At 42.4% G+C, this 22,079-nt stretch overlaps 1 protein-coding gene across 1 annotated transcript in view; it reads left to right on the top strand.

The window, feature by feature from the left end:
- The window catches only part of SLC24A3 (solute carrier family 24 member 3), a 679,502-nt gene that overhangs the window by 88,878 nt on the left and 568,545 nt on the right, over positions 1-22,079 (top strand). Inside the window, exon 2 of the mRNA XM_056121654.1 lies at positions 18,228-18,356. Coding sequence (XP_055977629.1) covers positions 18,228-18,356 — 129 coding nt within the window. The remainder of the gene's footprint in view (positions 1-18,227; positions 18,357-22,079) is intronic.

Raw genomic sequence — 22,079 nt, forward strand, 5'->3', positions numbered from 1 at the left:
GAAGAAAGTATCTCTCATCTTCAGCAGCTTTCTTCTATCAGATGAGAACCACAAATGGTCAGAACATTAGTTTTTTTTTTGCTTCAGGCATTCTTTTCATTGGGGGATACTCTGCCCCACTTTATTGGGTCAGGGTCAGGAGTTGTTTTTCTGGGATTGTTTGGAGGTACTACAGAATGCATTGCCCAGGACACTTGCATTTTCCTTTATAAAATTGGCCCAGTTGGAGGTTACATTTGCATATGGCAACTCAGACCTTTTTATCCATGCATGCTTTCATTTAAGAATGTGTAATGGAGCCTGTTATTCAGCATACTGCTAGGGCCAGCAGTACTGGCATCCACTGAGAACTTGTAAGAAATTCTGGATCTCAGAGCTTACTCTAGTTCCTGCATTTAAAAAGGTCGCTAGGTGATAGTTAATGCACATTGAGGCTTAAGAAATCTCCTGTGTGTGTGTGTGTGTGTGTGTGTGTGTGTGTGTGTGTGTGTGTGCATGCGTTCTTATATATGTTTATGTGTGTGTAGTTGAGATGGAGAGTGGGACTGAGGGAATAAGGAAAAGGGAGCGAGAAGGAGTGGAGTATCCCTCTGATGGTGGGATAGGAGGCAGATGAAAGAAACTTTTTATGTGGGGACCTTATATTTGAGCTTCTGCAGAACGTGGAAAGGATATCAAGAGGCAAAAAGATCCCTCCAGGTAATCAACAAAGGACAGAGGAAAAGAAGCCAGAGAAGCACCCCTGAGTCTTTGGATTCCTGTGTTTCTAGATCATTCAGAGGAAGACAGGTTCTGGGAAGGGGTGTCATCCTGGGGCTTAATCCCTTGGATTGTTCAGACAAACCCATTGTTCAGGCTGCAGGGAAGTAGGGAATTAGGCAGGTGGAGGAAGATGGCACAGGTTTGGAAAGCAAAAGTTCTAATACTAGGATGCTGGGACTTGATTACTTCCCAGATAACTTTCAGAGAGAGGCAGTGAGGCGGATAGGGGAGAAAGGGTCTCAGGGTGCTTGGTGTTTAGAGCTTCTGCAGTGCTCAGTGTCATGCCAATATTGAAAGTTAGGGAGTTGTTTGTGTTTGGAGCCTGAAAGATGGGGAGAGCAAGGTGAGCACTCTACTAGGGCCTTGAAGGGGACACAAGGATAAAGAGAGCACAGTGTAGTGGAGCTTCTCACACCAAGGAGTGCATGAGTTACCTGTCTGAGGGCAGCATCTCATGCCAGAGATCTGAGGCAGGCCCTGGGCACTGCATTTCCCACACACTCCTGATACAAGCTATTCGGCCTGATCCAGATAAAAGCTGGATTCTGGACCTTTTGTTCAAATTTAGCACCCCAAATGAAGGACCTTGTCTCTAATGAATGATCTAGAGCCTCTTTGATATTCAACTCTTCCCCCTTCCCTTGGGTGTGCTGGTTGCCTTGAGCAATCCCAGGCAGGCGATGGTGACACCCGTGAACCACTGTGACACTAAATGTAGTAGCACATCCATCAAATTTCAGACTAGAGGGATAGGCAGAAGAGAAACACACAAACAGGCAGGGCTCCCTGGGGCCAATTACATGGGCAGAATGGGGGGGGGGGGGGCAGAACTTAATGATGATGAGCAGACAACGGTTCTGTCTGCGGAGCTGTCCTGAAGATGAAGGAGCTCTTTCTCCAGGGCCTTAGGCTCCCTGAGGAAGGTCTTCCTTCAAGAGGTAGCATTATTTGAACCCCCAACCCTTACACAGTACCTCACTATGGTTCTGTGTTACCGAGCAATTGTGGCAATCAGTCTTTGGAACTCTTAGCTCATACCTTTCAACTGGGTACTTGATCAGTTCTGGTTCCTAAAGCTCAGCTTCAAAGGGGCGTGACATAGGCATGCTTGTGGAGCTGTGTAGCTCTGGGCATCAGAAAGGGGAGTTGTAGCAGCGGGAGCAGTTGGGGATGGATCCTGGGACACAACTGTTGATTCTTAGGGCTACTCCAGGCTCTGCACTCAAGAGTTACTACTAGCAGTGCAGGGGGACCTTTAAGATGTTGGAGATAGAACGCAGGTCAGCTGCATACAGGGCAAGCACTCCAGCTGCAGCAGGAGGAATTTTGGCATTTATAGGGAATGAGAAGGTTTGTTCCTCTCCCCTCCCTTGGTGGGTGTGTATGGGAGATGGGTAAGGGGGCCTGTCTGTTTCCCCTGATGAAAGGCATGGGCAGAATCTGGAGCGTTTCCAGGGTCAGGGCTGCCCCTTGAATCCTGGCAGGAGAAGCTCTGAATGTCTCATGCAGATTCTGGCTCTTCCAGATCTGAGCACCAGCAGTTTGAGCTCCCCCCTCCACACACACAAACCCCTTACACACACACACACACACACACACACACACACACTCACACACAGAGAGAGCAAGGACCAGGGGTTCTGCTAACAGATTTCCCTGAGCAGATTTTAGAGGTCAGCCTTCAGTGGGGCGAGGGACTTGGGGCCACTTTGTCTCTGTTTCCATCCCTGAGTGAAGGGATCTGTCCCTCAGCAGGAGGACTTTCCTTGGGGCCTTCCCCCATGAACAGGTGACCAGGTGCCTGGAAATTGGGCAGCTTTTATATTCCTCATGAAAGCTGCTGCTGTGATTGCCGCAGAGGTTAATGGGAGAGGGAAAACTGAACTTGCCCGGTTTTCTGGTTTGCCAGATTCTCCTGGACAGCGGGTGTAAACATCATCAGTGAGAAGTCTTAACAAGGGCTCCTTGCAGTGAGTCTTTCTGTGGATTTGTCTTTGTGTTTCTATGAGCTTTGAGCAGGCAGCACCCTGCCCTTTTGGCCTAGGGCCTCTTCCTGTCTTTTGGGTGGGTTTGAGGTGCATCTTCCCTAGGTCCAAGAACAATGAGAGAAGCTCTGCTTATGGCTGGAAAATCCTGATGGAAATCCATGAGCATAAGGTCAGTGCCGGGGCCTCATTACTTGCCTCCCTGGGCCTTTCTCTCACCCTCCTAAGGCAGAAGACTGTCTGCTAGCTGTGAACTTATGCAAACTTGACCTCTGATCTTGGGATGAGGACTAGGGTGTGCAGAGTGGAGGCAGCTGTGTAAACTGCAGGGCGAGGTATTTATAGCCTCAGTGAGCATCGCTGAGCCAGCCTAAAGGGTCAGCGTCAGTCACTGCCTAATTGGCCGGCCTCTTGCGCCATGAGCTTCATTTTCTCCCTGCCAGTGTTGCATTAGACTTCCCCAGACTCAGTTTCTTCATCTGCAGAGGGGACAGAGAGGGGACAGCAACTCTGGTTGTTTGATGGGTTCAGTGACTTGCTCCATCCCAGCTTTCAGTCAGAAATGTAGCATTCCAGCTCTTGGGGAGGGGGCCTTTTTCCTGTGCTCTCGACCAGCTGATCCCATGAGACCACTTCCCCAGGCTCCAGAGGTGGGAACGTGTATGCCCGGGCTTTGCAGCCACTTTGAGCCTGAAGTCCTGGATCAGCTGCTTTTAACCTCAGCAGCAGCAGTAGGAAGACTGTAGGAAGTCCCTAAAGATCCTGGAGTGAGGTGATGTGTGAAACGTGGTTGGTTCAGCTGGGCTCTGCTCAGCTCCCCCGCAAGCTGTTCTTGTAGTCTGAAATCCTTGGACTTTCTGTCCTAGTCACTGTAAGACAAGGGTGAAATGGGAAAAGGGAGGGGGACTAGAGTGAGCGAGTTAGCAAGAATGGTGAAAGAGAGGAGAGAGGAAAGAGAAGATAAAGGGGAGAGGGTGAGACAGGAGGAGAACAGAGAGGAGAGAGAGTGGTGGAGAGAGAGGAGCAGAGGAAAGGAGAGGATAGGGAGGGTAGAGAGGAGAGGGAACACACAGAGAGAGTGAGCGTGAGGCTCTGTAATGGAAACTTGGCACGCAGCCTTCACTTTCTTTCCTTCCTTTGTGCGTGTGGCTGGAGTCTGTGTTGGAAACTTTCCCTCCGGCAGGCACCCCACACTATCTCCAGGGTCCGCTCCTGTGCCTCTTTCTTGGTATCTGCAGTCATCCGTGCAGCTCTGTGGTGACATGTGACACATGAGTTTGCTGCCTCTCTCTTCACCCCCACCCGCGCGCCCTCCTCCTCTGACTAATTAGGCCAACATGCAACTTCCAGAGCCTGCCAGACGAGGAGCCAAGAATGCAGTGGACAAGGGCCAAGTGTTTTTGTTGACATTGCTCAAGTGTAGCTCTGCCGAACAGCCTCTGTCTCTAGCAGAGAAGACCAAGAAAATTGGGAGTGAGTGAAGAGCAGTGAACACCCCAAATGCAACACCTCTCCACTCCCACTTCATCTTCCCACTATGCGCCCTTGGCACTGCCTCCCTGAACCCCAGCATGTAACCCTCCCATTGTGTCCTGACCCCCTAGTCTCTTGGAAATATGCACTGGGGGTGGCATTGTGCATTGAGTGTAGTTTTAGAACCATTTATTTTCTCATTGTGATGCGTTTATGGACTGAGGCTTGTGCAACACTGCTATTCGCAATCATTGCTAGGAAAACAACCTTCTGGTCATAGTTCCAGTGAGACTGCATTTACCCCTGTGATAAATACACAGGTCCAGGCTGTGATCTCTCTTTCTATAGCTATTGCAACTGGGTTGGTTTCATTCCCTCTAGGGATCTGTCAGGGTTATTGCCTTTGGGGTCACCAGACCTGTGTTCAAATCCCATTTCTTTCACTCTCAGGCTCAGCTCAGTTTAAAGACCTTGGGCAAGTTTTCAATCTCAACATAGTTCAGTTTTGTTATTTGTAAATGGAGCTAATAGTTCAAAATAAGACTGCTGTTACGATGAAAATGTTGAAGAATGGAAAGTTTTTCCCACATAATGGACTCTTAATAAATGGAAGCCATAACAAATATTAAATTGTAGTTGATGTGGTCTTAGATTAACACTGTCTTTTTTTTATTCCTAAATTAAGTTGATTCCAGAACCAACTGCCCCTTCCTCACTGGGAATTTTATGAGCAGGAGTGAAATGGGGTATACTGTTATCATTCTTGATTCTCAGAATGGAGAATCAGTGAATGCTCGTGAATACTTTGCTTTCATCCTTCTTGTTTTCTCAGACTCTGGCTTTTGCATTAATATATCAGTGGTCTAACATATTTTTGTTGAGATAAAAGTTTGTAGATTTTGGAATACAGAGGTGCTGCCTTAATAGTCTCTAATTCCTGAAGATATTGGATCATTATGTTTTAAAAAAAATCCTCTAATTTTCTGCACAATAGCTGGCTTTATTTTTACATCTCTTAATTGGTATCAGCTTTTCTCTCAGAATTGCAGAGCCATGGAAACTTGGCCTAAGAAAGAACTTTGGAAGTCATTGGAAGGGACACTTTTCCCTCTTTGCAGATCTTTGGAGTCTTCCTGAGTAATAGGATTGCAGTCTCACAAAGCACTTTTCCTTGACCGAGATTGTGTGAGTGGAAGAATGGCCCCTTCTTCAGTTCATAAGAAACTCTTTCGTAGGAAATCCTGGAGTCTGGCAGATGCCAGTGGTGCCATAGCCATAGCACTTTCTTCTAGCTATACTGCCACTGACGCTTTACTGCATTTCATTATCTCTGGCCTTGTTCTGGGCGCCAGAGTCCACCTTGGACACCAGTGTGACAGGCTGGAAGTCCTCTAGGAAATCTTTAAACCAAAGGGAGATTGGGAGTAGATGGATAAATATCTATGCACTCTTATGCCTGAGGCATCTGAGGTGCACATCTGCAGAAGTGCTTTGATTCACTGAGACTTCATCCAGGTACTTGTCTCTGGTTCTTCATCCTATGTGACTAAACCGCTCAGGTCCATTAGAATCTAATGTTTTGTTTTAACCTTGAATTATTTTTATTATTGTCCTCACAATTTTGTATGACTAATATATGTGGCTGCCTCGTATACAAATAGTTAAGTCTCAGTTATTCTGGTTAGGCTGGCATTCTCCAGGATTCTTTAATTTCAAGTAATGAGTATTGATTTACAATATTGTAAAGTTTTGATTGAAGTATTGATTATTGATTTACAATACTGTTAATGATGTTTTCATGTGTACATTATTCCAGTACCATTTCTATCATCAGTATATCACCTCCCAATACTCCATCTTTTCAACTCTGCTCTCCCCCCCCTCCCAGAAAAGTTAGTTCTGTGGATCAGTTCTTCTGTTGTGTTTTCTATAGCCTTTTGTTGCTATCTTGCTGAATATCTTTAGGTGTCACATATGAGAGAGATCATTCTATATCTGTCCCTTACTTTCTGAATTACTTAACTGAGCATGGTACCCCCTAGTTCCATCTACATTGCTACTAATTCCATGATTTTGCCCCTTCTTAGAGCTGCATAGTATTCCATTATGTGCATAAACTACAACTCCTTGATCTTGTTTCTGTATCTTGGCTATTGTAGTAAGTACTGTGATGAACATAGGTTTACATATGTCCTTTCAAATTAATGTTTTTGTGTTTTTTGAATAGATGCCAAGAAGTGATATAACTAGGTTATATGGGAGTTCTATTCATATATATTTTTTAAAAGATATCTTCATGTTGCTTTCCATAGAAGTTGGCCCAGACAGCATTCCCGCCAAAAGTAGATGAAGATTCTTTCTGATAACAACCCCACCAACTCTGATTCATACAACTCTGCCAATTCCATACATTTTGAGATATGCCGTTTGCACTGGTATGAGATGATATTTCAGTGTTGTTTTACTTCATGGTTTTCTGATCATCAGTGATGATGAGCACTTTTTTTTTATATGCCTAATGGCCATCTGTATGTCTTCTTTGAAGAAGTATCAGTTTATCTCATCTTCCCATTTGTGGATGGGGTCATCAGATATTTTGTTGTTGAGTTTTGTGAGTGCTTTATGGATCTTGGATATCTTATGTACTGTGTGCAAATATTTTCTCCAATTCTGTAGGGTGCCTTTTTTTAAATTATAGTTTAGTTTATTTTGTTGTACAGAAGCTTTTTACTTTTATACGGTCCCATTTTTTGGTGTGATCTTTACCTCTGTGGTCATCTGTGAAGACACCTCTGTGGTCAATTTCCTGGAGAGTTTTTCAAATTTTTTCTTCACTGTACTTTATGCATTCTAGTCTGATCTTAAGGTCTTTAATTCACTTAGAGTGAATTGAGTTTACCTATGTGAATGGTGTGAGATATGGTTTTAATTTTATCTTTTTACATATGGTTATCCATATTTCCTAACATCATATATGGAAGAGATGTTTTTGCTCCTTTGTCATAAATTAACTGTTCATAAATCTAGAGGTTTAATTCAGAACTTTCAATTCTGTTTCATTAGTCTGGAACTCTATTTTAGTGCTGCACAGGTTTTTTATAATTAAAAATTTTTTAATTGAATTACAGTGAGATACATAATTACAAATTTGTTCATGATTTTCAGTCATATAATGTTCCACCACCTGTCCCTTTTCTCTTTACCACTGTACATTTCACACCACCAGTGCCCCCAGTTTTTTTACCCTCCCTCACCTGGTTCTTTGGTAGGCACTTTTCTTTTCTCTCTCTCTCTCTCACTCACTCTCACTCTCTCTCTCCTTTGGGGCACTATGGTTTGCAAAACAGATACTGAAAGGCTTTTATGTGTATTCCTTTACCTATTTTCAACACTCAGATTTTTTTTCCAAGTGATCATTTCGAATAATTGGACGCTTTCCATAGGTGTTTGGATGGAGCAAAGGGAGTTTGATATAAGAGATTTTTTAAATTACATTTTGTAGTATAGTTCAAAGTTGAGAAATACAATGTCTTTCATATTTTTCTCCTTAGAAAAGCTTTAACTCTTCAGGAAGTTCTTATAGTGCCATACAAAATTTTGTAGAAGTTGTTCCAAGCTTTTGAAGAACATTATTGAAATTTTGCAATACTTTTTATTTATTCAATATAATTTTATCATATTAAATCTGTAAGTAGGCTTTGCTCTAACAAGGATAGATTTAAACAGTATCATGAGACAGCATACAGCCAAAGAGAAGGGCCACATGGAGGGCAGGATCCACAGCTCCCGGAGGGGAAAAGAAAATAGGTTCCAAAAAGAGCCGAGATCATCGGGAAGTCCCAGATGGGGTAGGTACTGCATCCCGCCTCCCCCAGATGGAACCCTGGTGACCAGAAGCCTCTACAAGCACAGCTCGAGTATGTGGGAACTAGGACTTTTCCTCAAATCTGCCGGGACTACAACTCCCAGGTAACCTCTGATTCCAGAAGTCACACCCACAGCCCACCCCCCAGCGCCATCTTTATAGCATAGAGCCGAAGAGAAGGGCCACATGGAGGGCGGGATCCACAGCTCCTGGAGGAAAAAAAAAACAGGTTCCAAAAAGAGCCGAGATCATCGGGAAGTCCCAGATGGGGTAGGTACCGCATCCCGCCTCCCCCAGATGGAACCCCGGTGACCAGAAGCCTCTACAAGTACAGCTTGAATATGTGGGAACTAGGACTTTTCCTCAAATCTGCCGGGATTACAGCTCGTAGGTAACCTCTGATTCCGGAAGTCACACCCACAGCCAGCCCCCCAGCGCCATCTTTACAGCATACAGCCGAAGAGAAGGGCCACATGGAGGGCGGTATCCACAGCTCCCGGAGGGGGGAAAAAAAAAACAGGTTCCAAAAGAGCCGAGATCATCGGGAAGTCCCAGATGGGGTAGGTACCGCATCCTGCCTCCCCCAGATGGAACCCCAGTGACCAGAAGCCTCTACAAGCACAGCTCGAGTATGCAGGAACTAGACTTTTCCTCAAAACTGCGCAGCCATGTAAGCGACATCTCTCTATATACAAAGTGATCCATGGGAAGTAAACCACCCAACATTTCTCTCTGAAAATCAGAGTTAAGTTTGGAGCATGGCCACAGCCCCAGAAACACAAGGACTTAATGCAGAACCCAGCAGCTTGGAGCAGAAAAGTGAACGGACTATGCGTTAATCCAGGCCATCATGTCTGCCCGGAGGGGAAAGGGTGTTGCCCCATTTGCCCTCTCTTCTCTGGAAAGAAGGATGGTGGCTGCATGGGAGCCTTGTGGACAGCAGGTATGAGCCGGGGGTGTGGGGGCGACTAAAACCTCATGGGAAGGGGGGCGTTCCGGTCCATCCTTCACACCCTACCGAGGTCACCAGTTGCCCCCCACGAGCGGCTCTCCAGCACGGCCACGGCCCCAGAAGCACAAGGACTTAATGCAGAACCCGGCAGCTTGGAGCAGAAAAGTGAACAGACTATGCATTGATCCAGGCCATCATGTCTGTCCGGAGGGGAAAGGGTGTTGCCCCATTCGCCCTCTCCTCTCTGGAAAGAAAGATGGCGGCCGCATCGGAGCCTTGTGGACAGCAGGTATGAGCCGGAGGTGTGGGGGCGACTAAAACCTCATGGGAAGGGGGACGTTTCGGTCCACCCTTCACGCTCTACCGAGGCCACCAGTTGCCCCCTACGAGCGGCTCTCCAGCACGGCCACGACTCCAGAGCACAGAAACCAATTTCTTAACTATCTGACTTTCAGTAGAAATACTTCCAGGGTCAATAAGTAAAATAGCAGAAATCCAAAACCAACATTTAATTCTTGAACCCATCTGTAGAAAGCAAATCACTTCACAATGCTTTTTCAGCATGTCTGATTTGGGGGGGGGGGTAAACTCTAAATAATAGTGGTGAATCTTTTATTGAAACAATGAATCTAATCAAAGCAGATAGAGTGTTAACTAGAATTCATCTGCCTCACAGGGACTGGGAGGGGTGGAGGGTGGGGTTTTATTGGGGTTCTTCATGGTAAAAAATAAGTATTGGTAAAGGGAAATGTGTTTGATATTTGCATGACTGAGACCTAAACCTGAAAGCTTTGTAACCTTTCCCACAGTGATTCAATAAATAAATAAATAAATAAATAAATAAAAGAATATATATGTAAATATATACATATATCCCAGAGTGGAGTTTTTACTTTGCTGTGATTCAGTGCTGATGGTTTAGTAAAAACAATGCTAAATAAAGAAAATTAAATAAAAAAAATAAAATAAACAGTATCATGATAAGTGAACTTAGTCAGAGAAAAAGAGGCCAACACAGAATGATTTCCCTCATATGTAGGATATGTCGTTCCCAACGTTCTCCCTCCCAAAATCTGACACACCATTTCGTCAGTAAAGAAATGAACAGCACCTGACTCAGCAAGATCAGACCTGAACACCTGAAGAACCTACCATCAGCACTCATCAATACACTGGCTTGGCTCTTCACACACTACCTGTACGAATGCAAGGTTCCATCCCAATGGAAAACCAGCAGGACTGTACTTCTGTACAAGAAGGGAGACATCCATGACATTGGCAACAATTCCCCAATCTGCCTATCGTCTGTCGTCTACAAGCTGTTCACTCGAGTCATCCTGAATATGGCAGAACACTAGTTGAAGGACAACCATGTGAGCAAGCCGGGTTCCGCAAAGGATTCAGCACCATCAACCATATCCACACGTTAACCAAGCTCATTGAGGTTTCTTGGGAATTCAAGATGCCGCTCTATCCAACGTTCATTGATTTAAAGAAGGCCTTTGATTCTGTTGAGATGGAAGCGGTCATCGAAGCCCTAGCCAATTAGGGTGTTCAAACTTAATACATCAGGATCCTCCGTGAGCTGTATTGGAGATTCACTACCAGGACCTCACCATTCTACAAAGAAGTGATCATCGATGTCAGGAGAGGGGTTGGGTAGGGTGATACTATTTCACCGAAACTCTTCAGTGCCATCCTCGAGAACTTCATGCAACTAGAATGGGAAGGAATGGGAGTGAAGATAGATGGTTGGCAACTATACCACCTCTGCTTTGCTGATGACATAGTTCTGATAACACCAAACATCAGCCAAGCGGCACAAATGCTGGCCGACTTTGACCGTGAGTGTGGAAAGGTCGGATTACAGCTGAATCTCACAAGACAATGTTCATGAGAAACAGTCTTGTTTCTTATGTTCCATTCACTCTCAATGGAACGACCATCTCCAAATGCAACAGTTATGTGTACCTAGGTCGAGAAATCAACATGATGTATGACCTGGCACCTGAGTTGCACAGGAGAAGAGAGTGGCTTGGAACGCCTTCTAGAGCATCAAAGAAATAACTAAGAGGATGAAGAACCTCCAGTTCCGAGCACATCTCTTCGATTTCACTGTTCTTCCTGCATTAACATATGTCTCAGAGACCTGGGACCTACGAAAATAGGATGAGAACGCTATTTGGGTCTCCCAAAGAGGAATCTAAGAGCTATGCTTGGAGTATCACGCTTCACTCAAATGGGAGAAAGAATCCGGAGTTCCGACCTCCATCAACGCTCAAGAATCAGGGACACTGTCTCGTTTGCCAAGGCATCGAAAATCAGATGAGCTGGACATGTTTTAGATTTAGAGGTGACCGCTGGACTAGAGCCATTACCAACTGGATTCCACAGGATGTCAAAAGACCGCATGGACGCCCACCTAAGAGATGGTCAGACTTCTTCGTCATGACCCTGAATGATCGGTTTGAGGTTCTTCATGTTCCTAGAATGAGCAGATACCATTGGGCTATGCTAGCACGCAACAGGGATGAATGGAGATGTTACTGGCGCCCACTCGAGCAAATTGATGAATAAGAGGATATCAAGTGATCATGTGACGTAGGATATAAATATATAGGGGAGTAACAGATGCCCAAAGGCAGTAGAAACAAAAATCATGAGAATCAGTCATTTTGTGTGTGTGTGTGTGTGTGTGTGTGTGTGTGCGTGCGTGCTTTTTTGATCACATCAGGTGATTCTCATGGGTTATTTCTGGCTCTGCATTCAGGAATTATTCCTGGTGGTCCTCTGGGGACCATAAGGGATGCTGGGGATAACACCTTAGTTGGCCACATGCAGCGCAAACACCTTACCCTCTGTATTATCCAGAAATCAATCTTAAGTGGTAAGTTTGCCTCTTTGAGGGCAGGGTTGGTAGAGGGATAAGATGGAAAAGAGAACTCTAAGATAGTAGTGGAGGGAAGTGGTCACTTTGGAGGAGGAGAGGATACTGAAAGGTAGTAAAAGTGTTTAGCATGAATCATTAATACTAATGTAAACCACGGTGCTAAAAATTTATAAATAAAGTGTCTGCTAGAGAGAGGCTAGTGGGTGGGAGAGAAAATGGAGACCTTGGTAGAGGGAAGTAGACATCAGTGAGGGATTGTAACGTTGTATGCCTGAAATCCAACCATAAACAACTTTGTAATTCACAGTGACTAAATTTTCAAAAGGTAATGGATGAATCTTAAAAATACTTTGTATAAACCACAACACCCAAAAGGAGAGAGAACAAAAGGGATTGCCCTGCCACAGGGGCAGAGTGGGATGGGGGGGGATGGGGAGGTGGGAGAAATACTGGGACCCGTGGTGGTGGAAAATGGGCACTGGTGGTGGGATGGTACTTGATCATTCTATAACTGAAATCCAAGCACAAAAATTTGTAAGTCTATAACTGTACCTCAGGGTGTTTCACTAATAAAATAATACTTTGTATATAAATGTCATTTTGACAATGTTGATTCTTCTAATCAGTTACAAGTTATGTGTTTCCATTTCTTGGTGTTCTCTTCTATTTCTCTTAGCAGTTATTTTCAGTTTTCACTATATTTAAGTCTTAGACCCCCCACCCCTGCTTAGTTGAACCTTAGGTAGTTGATGGTTTTTTTAATTGAATCATCATGAGATACAGAATTACAAAGCTGATCATGGTCCAGTTTCAGTCATACAGTGTTCCAACACTCACCCTTCCACCAGTGTACATTTCCCACCACCAATGTCCCAAGTTTCCCTCCCTCCTCCCTCTCCCCCCTTCTCTCTCTCTCTCTCTTTATTCTCTCTCTCTCTCTGTCTCACATATGAGGCATTATGGTTTGCAGTATAATTGCTGAGAAGTTATCATATTTGTTTCTTTACCTGTTTTCAGCATGCAGTTCTTATTCAGAGTGTTCATTTACAGCTATCTTTGTCATGGTGGCCCCTTTTGCACCTAGCTACGTTTTCCCCCAGCATTTGAGGTAGGCTTCCAACTTTGGACCAGTCCTCCTGTCCCTTGTTTTTATTGTCCTGGTTATTGGTCCTATATTATTTTTTTAATATCCCACAAATGAGTCCAGTTATTTTATGTCTATTTCTTTATGTCTGACTTATTTCATTCAGCATGATATTTGCTGTTTTGAGGCATTATTTTAAAAGAGATTATCTTATCAATGTACTTTTCTTCTACCTCATTATTTGCATACAGGAATGTCATGAATAGTTGTGTATTATTTATAGTTATATATCTTGCTATTTTGGTTTACTGTTTCTAAGATTTTTTTCAGACTCTATGGGTTTTAAATGTGTGTTATCATGCCATCTGTAAATAGTAATAGTTTGGCTTCTTTTCCAATTTGTATTCCTTTGATATCTTTTTCTTGTCTGATTGCTGTGGTGAAGACTTCCAAAACTATGTTAAATAAGAGTGGTGACAGTGAACATCCTGGCTTTGTGCCTTACCTCAGGGTAAAGGCTTTCAGTTTTCCACATTAAGTATGATTTTTGGCTGTGGGTTTGTTGTACGTGACTATTAATATGTTGAGGTATGTTCATATTATATCTCTTATCTTTTGGAAGTTGTTTTTAATTAAGAATGGACACTGGATCTTCTTTAAAACTTTTAATTGATATAACCATAATTTTTATATTTCCTTTTGTTGATATGATATATTACATTAATAGATTTGCACATATTGAGACATCCTTGCATTTTTAGGGTTGAACCTTACTCAATCAGATGTATAATCTTTTTGTTATCTTGTTGGGTTCAGTTCACTAGTTTTTTTTTTTTTTTTTTTTTTGCTTTCTGGGTCCACCCGGCAATGCACAGGGGTTACTCCTGGCTCTGCACTCAGGAATCACTCCTGGCGGTGCTGGGGGGGCCATATTGGATGCTGGGAATCGAACCTGAGTCGATCACGTGCAAGGCAAATGCCCTACTTGCTGTGCTATCGCTTCAGCCCCTCACTAGGATTTTTTTGGAGAATCTTTGCATTGATGTTCATCAAGGATCACGGTCATGGTCCTTCCCGTTGTTCATTGATTTGCTTGAGTGGGCCCTGTAATGTCCCCATCATGAGACTTGTTACTGTGTTTGGCGTATCAGTACGTCACGGGTAGCTTGCCAGGCTCTGCCATGCAGGCGAGATACTCTCGGTAGCTTGCCGGGCTCTCCGAGAGGGGCGGAGGAATCGAACTCGAGTCGGCCAGATTGGCTGCTTGCAAGGCAAACGCCCTACCGCTGTGCTATCAAGGATATTAGTCTATAATTTTCTTTTTTGTAGTGTTTCTTTCTGATTTTAGATTCATAGTAATAAGTGGCTTATTAGAATTGGCTTCATAGAGGCTGTTAAGAAAGATTACTATTTTCTCAATTTTTGAAAGCCTGAAGAATTTGAACTTCTTTGAAGCTTTGTTTGAAGTCACCAGTGAATACATCTGGGCCTGTGCTTTTGTTTGGTGGGAGATTTTTAGTTGTTACTTCTTTTTAACTTAAGATCTGTCTGTTCAGTGTCTCTGTTTCCTCTTGGTTAAATCTTGGGAGTTCCTGTGATTTGAAATTTCATCTATTTCTTTTAGGTTCTTAAGCTTGGTAGCATAAAGGTGATCATGGTAACCTCTTCTGATAGTTTGTATTTCTGAAGTTTCTCATAATTTCTTCATCTGATCTCTAATACTGTTTATTTGGGTTATCTTTCTTTTTTTCCTTTGGTTAGTCTAGCTAAAGATTTGCCACAATCTTGTTTACTTTTTCAAAGAACCAACTCAAACACGTTTTGTTGACCATTTGTACTGTTTTCTTGTTTCCTGTGCCATTGATTTACACTCTCATTTTTGTTAACTCCTGACTTCTATATGTGTTGGTATTCTTGTTCTTGTTTCTTGTTCTTTCCTAGTTTCTCTAGCTGAGAAATTAGATTGTTTATTGAGTTTTTTCTTTCTTCTTGTATGTGCTTGAATAACTATTAACTTCCTCCTTAGTACTGCTTTTACAGTGTTGCATAGGTTCTGGTTGTTACTATCTTCATTCTCATTTGTTTTGAGAAATCTTTTTATTTCTTATTTGATTTCCTCTTTTATCTGGCTGCTGTTTACCAGTATGATGTTTAGTGTCCAAGTATTTAATCTTTTCCCACTTTTTGTAGAATTTATTTCTACTTTTGTGGCTTTCTGGTCTGAAAAGGTACTTGGTATGATGTTTCCTTTTTGATTTTATGAATGTTTGAGTTGTGTGCCTGCCTGGAGACTGTACCATGTGTAGTAGAGAATGTGTATTCAGGATTTTTTTTGGGGGGGATTAAAGGTTCCTGAATCCGGTGTTCCACATTTCCCCCCCTTTTTTTAAGAATTAAGGTAGGAATCCCTTGACTAGTATTCATAAGATATATTTAGATATCCTGATTATTATTGGGCTGGAGTGATAGCACAGCAGGTAGGGCATTTGCCTTGCATGCAGCCAACATGGCTGACCTGAGTTTGATTCCTCCACTCTTCTCAGAGAGCCTGGCAAGCTACCGAGAGTATCTCGCCCGCACAGCAAAGCCTGGCAAACTACCCGTGACGTATTTGATATGCCAAACACAGTAACAAGTGTCACAATGGAGACGTTACTGGGCCTGCTTGAACAAATCGATGAACAACGGGAGGACAGTGACAGAGTATTATTATTATTATTATTATTATTATTATTATTATTTTGCTTTTTGGGTCACACCTGGCCATGCACAGGGGTTATACCTGGCTCTGAGCTTAGGAATTACTCTTGGCGGTGCTGTGGGACCATAAGGGATGCTGGAAATCGAACCTGGTTTGGCTGAGTGCAAGGCAAATGCCCTACCTGAAGTGCTATTGCTCCAGCCCCTATCCTGGCTATTTTTTGTTTGTTTGATTGATTTTTGCCTTATGGGTCACACCTGGCAATGCACAGGGGTTACTCCTGGCTCTGCACTCAGGAATTACCCCTAGCAGTGCTCAGGGAACATATGGGATGCTGGGAATCGAACTTGTGTCAGCCACGTGCAAGGCAAACGCCCTACCCGCTGTGCTATTGCTCCAGCCCCTATCATGATTATTTTTTACTTGGAACTTTATTTAATTTTTAAATGCAAATTGTGATTCTGTGGTTAAAAATACTATGAATGTGGTTTCTCATAATTTCAACACATAATTCCAACAGCATACCACTTACCAGTGTGATATATTGATTACTTAATGTCTGTGAGGAGGTTGCTTTGACTTAAGGAAGACTTCAGTGTATAAATTGCTATTGCATATGCCCTGATGGTTTATGTGATTTCCAGAAACTTCCATGTCTCCCTTTATCATCCAACAAGTGGGAATAATTATTTTGACTTGTAATTACAGAGCACCTATTCTAAGTTTACAGTAATTAGGTGTTGGCAAAAATAATGGATAGAATAGACAATGAGTTGTTTTCCTTTCCTGAATGGTAGTATGAGGATCAAATTCAGCAATACAGTTGAAGCCATTTTGGAAACTGAATCACCATGAAAAACTGGGTAGACTGTACACTGCAGAAAAGCATGTTTGATGTGCCTGGGTTCAGCCTTTGACCTCCTGTGAAGAACACAGTTTGAAAATTAGGCCCATGTCTTGCATTTAGATCAGTTTGCTAAACACAGCAACTCTATACTGAAGATCTTGCCATCACAATCACCTCAAACCTTAAGAAAGCACCCCTGTGCTTGCAGCTCCATGCTGTCATTTCTTTGCCATTGTCTTATTTGATCTGTCCAGTATGGTCAACATTTTCTTCAACCTTTGTTTGTTTTAAATTACCTTCTGTGACTCTACTTCCCTTTTTCTTTGCATTTCTTTGAAGGACATTTGTTGAATCCTCTTACTCTGTTTGGTCTCTAAAAAAATATTGATTTACCCAAGATTCCTTCTTTTGTCCCTTCTCTTTCATCCCGCATGCTCACCCTTTCTAGGAAACTTTATTCGTTCATGTCTCACATCCTTCTCTGTATGCTAATAACTGTCCTGACTTTCTCTTTAGCATAGCTCTCTCCCCAGAGGCATCTACACCCACACAAAGTTCCTAGATCTCAGTGCTTCAGACTATTCAAATCCAACTGATCCTCAACAGAATGTATTGCATTTCCTTTCCGGTGCAGTCACTTCCTTCCTCTGGCACTCTATGCCATGGTTATCTCACTGGAGATCTCACCCACAGTCTATAATCAATTACTGACCTGCATTCAGTGGTCTTCTGCCCAGTCCATTTGTGCTTTCAAAATCTGTTTATTTAAATCTTGTTTTGTGGCATTTACTGGCCCATGTTCTGGGAATGTTAAAAATGTATCTTAGCTTGGGCGACCTCCCACCTCCCTGCAGTAGATCCTGACTTAATGTTGAATTGCAAGTGGCTTATTTTGGGAGATGGTCAAGAGAAAACTAGTAGGGGGAATGTTGGACCTTATTGGAGCTTATTGGACCCATCTTACTGTGTCCATCTCTTCCAAATCTGGTCCAGTGAGATTATATTGATTGGAATTATTAACACCTTGGAAATTGACTAGCAACTATAAACCAGGACTTCCTTCCCGAAGAACTTGTTTTTAAAAGTCTCTTAGCATATAATTGGAAATAGGAATTAAGCAGCCAATAGAGGGTGCTTTATCAAGAGAGTTAAACTTCAGACAACTTTAGTGTAATTTCAGGAGAACTCTGGAACTCAGGTTAGACCACACACCTCAAAGCTAACCCATATGGAACTGTTCTATACCACTTCCTATCAATCGCTGAGAGCTACCTCTGCTGCACCTAATTGGATCCAGGTGGTGAACGGGTGAGGGATTTATAGGCAAGGTGGCTCAACTACAATTGACTATTAAACAACACGGATTGGAGATAACGACCCCCTACATTTGAAAATCTTCATATAATGTATAGTTATCTGCACCTGTGGATTTAGGATCTTCACATACAACCAGCCAACATCTATGGTCAAAACATTGGAAAAAAATGCACACATAAATGAATCCATACAGTTCATTCTTGCGTTGCTTTAGGGTTAAGTGGACATTGGTGAGGCCTAAGAGGATAGAGGCAGGACTAAGCCAATAACTGACTGAGGCAGTGGGCGCCCAGCATTGGTAATAGCTAACTTTTCCCTTTGTGATGTGTGGTTATTATCTTCTCTTCCTAGACCTTGACTTAATGGACCTCTTCGGGCAGGACCGACAGTGGATGGGTGGTAGGAAGTTACTTCAGGTGAATGACACTCTGACTTCCGAAGATGGAGGACTCTGGAACAACAAGAACTGCACTGAACCAGGTAATGGCTCTCCAGGAAATGGTGATTCTTTATTCTTCTAATGGCCAAGGAAATGCTGAAATATGCTATGTTTTTCTGAGTTCTGATACAGAGGCATTTCAAGGACAGTTAGAGCATGAGTTTTCAAAAGTTAGAGGGAAATGCCCAGGGTATACTGGTTGAGTATGCTCCTATTTCTGTGTCTCTGTTCTAGGAGAGTTGGGGACAGGTAAGTCAATATTAGGGAGGCTCCGATGCTGTTCTCTTGCACGTGCAGTCAAGTGGAAACTGGATCAGGATCAGGAGCACTGATAATGTTCTGTTGCTCATCTTCTCACAGTCCCTGGATTCCTCTCTGACTTGTCGTTAATTGGGAACTTTGTTTCTGTCACAGTAAAGATACAGGGGCTTCTAGAGTATTTCCCTACCTCTGCAACTGAGCCAGATACCCATTTCTGCCATTGATCTTGTTGACGGGAGCGAATATTCACTTATCTGTCATTAGTATTTGATATTGTGCACATATTTCCTCAGGGAAAATATGAAACATTTTAAAGCTAGCATTACTGTACTTAAAGAGAAAATAAGCATACAGAAGGAATCAAGGAGACCAAGAATTAACAGAACCTAAGATGATAGTGCCAGTTCTTAGGAATGCCAGACACCTTTTGGGGAGGTGAGTGACGTCTCTTGTAATTTAGACCAAGAGTCAGCTTACTTGGTGCAGAAATGACTGAATAGTAAGTACCTTAAGCTTTGCAGGCAGTAGACTGGGATATATTAAGATGATTTTTAACAACCGTTTACAAATCTAAGCCATTCTTAGATCTCAGATTGTATAAAAACAAAGCTGTAGGATGAAGGCAATAAGCAGAGGATGAAGGCTTCATTTTATCTTGGATTCTCCACAATTAGAACTTTTTTCTTTTGCCTGGTGAGGAACTTCAGCTTTATATATGCCCCATTTAATGTCTCAGGAATTAGACAATAGATGGAGTTTACATCCAAAAGCCTCCAAAAGTCTGTCTTATATCTGGTTTCATCATGGAAGGAGATAAAGACTCTATTGAAGTCCATAGACTTCAATAAATAAAATAAAATAAAATAAAAATAAATAATAGATAAGCAGCCTCTATTGAAGTCCAAAGACTTCAATAAATAAATAAAATAAAATAATAAAATAAAAAGCCTCTATTAAAGTCCAAAGAACATTCTACCTTTGAGTTCAGAGGGTGTTCTGTAAAGTTGTATTTTGCTCGTGTTGGGGAACATGGGGAGAGGTGCCTACCTTCTGAGAATCTGAACAGTCAGCTTCTAAGCAGAGCTATAAAGAATTAAAAATAAATATACTACCTCCTTCCAAAAAGAAACCATACAACTACCATACATAAAGTACATTTTTTCAGCTGGAGAATTTAAGGATTATTGTGATTGTTGATCAAAATCAGAAGGAAGGCTAATGAAGTACATGGAAAGCTAATTAAGCTAGAATTGTAAAATAAACATATAGATTCAAGCACCCCACAGAGGGGGCAGAACCACATGTAACTGGAGAAATGTGTATTTATGGAGGATGGACTTGGGGAGAGAGTATCATCAGATGATGTGAGTGATTGGTAAGTGCTGTTTATTGGTCTGGATTTGTACTCATATATTTTTAACATGTTTATGCTGCTAATAGGTAGAAATTGACTAGAATGTTAAAAGAAAGTACTAAAGAAATTAGACATCACCACCGGTATGGCAAAAGAGGGAGTTAGACTGATGCCAGGACCAGTTCTGTGGGCTGGGTTTTGCTACCCCACAGGGACAGGTGTGCCCAAGAGTGAGCATCCTCTGTTGAGGGACAGTCATGCCACATCTTTCTGTGAGTGGCATTTGCTGCATCCAAATGCCATTTGCTGTCTTCCCAGTGACAGGCAAAAAAGAATAAAGTCCATTAAAAGCTATTATAAGGGGGGAAAATGACTCAGCTCTTAGGTGGACTAGAGTATATTCAACATTTTAAAAAGAGCATAAGCCCAGCATGTGGTGGTGTGGACAGGGAGAGGGAGCCTCTGTGAATATGGGGATGGGTCTGGTGTGTGAGGGCCTCTCGTTAGAACCAAATTTTCTGGGAAATAGGATCATGCTGGAAATAGGATGGATACTGTTCCAGCCCTACCAGACTACGTATCTGTTTAAAGTCTTTGTCCTTCAGGAAGCCTGATCTGACTGCCTTGGTTGCAGTGACTGTTATATCTTTGGATATTTTTGGCACAATGTTTCTCTTAATTATGTTTTCAAATATGGACTATTTAATGTCAACCTAAAATTAAATGAGTTTAAATGAAGTAGATTGAAAGATTTAGACTCAGTTGCACCAGTCACCTGTTGAGTACCTAATAATTTCACAAAGTTGCTGACTGACATGCTGTATACAGATATAAAATCATTTTTATGATCACAGAAAGTGTGTTGGAAAGGTTGGTCCAGAAATCTCATTTCTCTCTGGACATATATTGTATCTGTCTAGCTTAGTTGTAAATAACTCAGGATATCATGTGGACACATCTCTAACCTGGTTCTTGGATCATACTCTCCTGGATTTGAATTTCAGCTTAGAAATTTAGAGACAATAGGATTTGGATAACATAGGTTCTCCAATCTCTCTCTACTTCTCTGTGTAATTGAGAATCATTTTGACTTTCATAACTTCTGTGAGAATTGATAATGATGTAATAAAGCATGAATAGCACATTTGGGCACTAGAGTTGGAGTTCACCTGTGAATTACCTGCAATCTGTTGGAGATACCCATCCTCACAGTACCAGTGAATCACAGAGCTGCATTAGAGCCCTCTCTAATGGGAGCGTTGGGTTCAGACAAAAGACCACTTCTTCAGTTGGCTTAGATCTAAAGAGTAAGCCAACTGGACAGTGTTGCTCAGGTACTGCCTTCTCATACTGACCAACTCTGGAGGTCTTATCATCATGGTGAGTACACTGCCATGCAAATGATTCCAGTGCCTGGAGGAATCCTTGTTCTATCAGAACATAATCAAGCCATTGACATAAGATATATAAAGAAAACTTGAGAGCCAAACTATTCCTAAAGTTTTGCTTAGCAGTGAAACTATAAAATTATTCATCTTCTCTACCTCTAACTTCACATAGGCTGATGTACCTAAGCTGGAATGAACCAAGATCCATTCACAGAACATTGTCCAGTTCCTCTTAAGACATCACAGCTGTCCTGAATGAATATTGCTTATACTGGTTGAATGTAGTGTCTGCTTTCCAGTGTCTTAAATATAAAGATTAAGGAGTAAGAGGTAGTTTCTGGACTGGCTTTCTTCCTGTTTGTGATGATGTCAGCAGAATGTTATGTAGACATCAAGAGGAAGAGGATACATAAAGGTTCTCTCTGCCACACAATGGAATCCTAAAGTAAGTAGTTGGGGTGCCAGTGTGTGCTGTTGCCATGTGAGTAGTGTTGTAGGGTCACAGGCAGGAGTGAATTTGACTGTTGTGTCATAAGTATAACTAGTGATGCTTTTAATGTCATGGGTCTTCTCTGAATAGAAAAGGTCTTCTCTGAATCTCTCTGTTCAGAAGTCCTTAAAGGAAGTGAATTAAGAATTAGGAGAGGGAATTCCTCTATTCTGTTTGCATCTTTTTAGGGTAAGGGACTGATATGTTTCCCATATGTCCTCTTTCTTATCTATAAAAACTGACTGTGAAATAGGCTGTGCAACTAATTTAT

Source organism: Sorex fumeus, unplaced genomic scaffold, assembly GCF_029834395.1.
Source record: "Sorex fumeus unplaced genomic scaffold, SorFum_2.1 ptg000044l, whole genome shotgun sequence".
Taxonomy (NCBI): Eukaryota; Metazoa; Chordata; class Mammalia; order Eulipotyphla; family Soricidae; genus Sorex; species Sorex fumeus.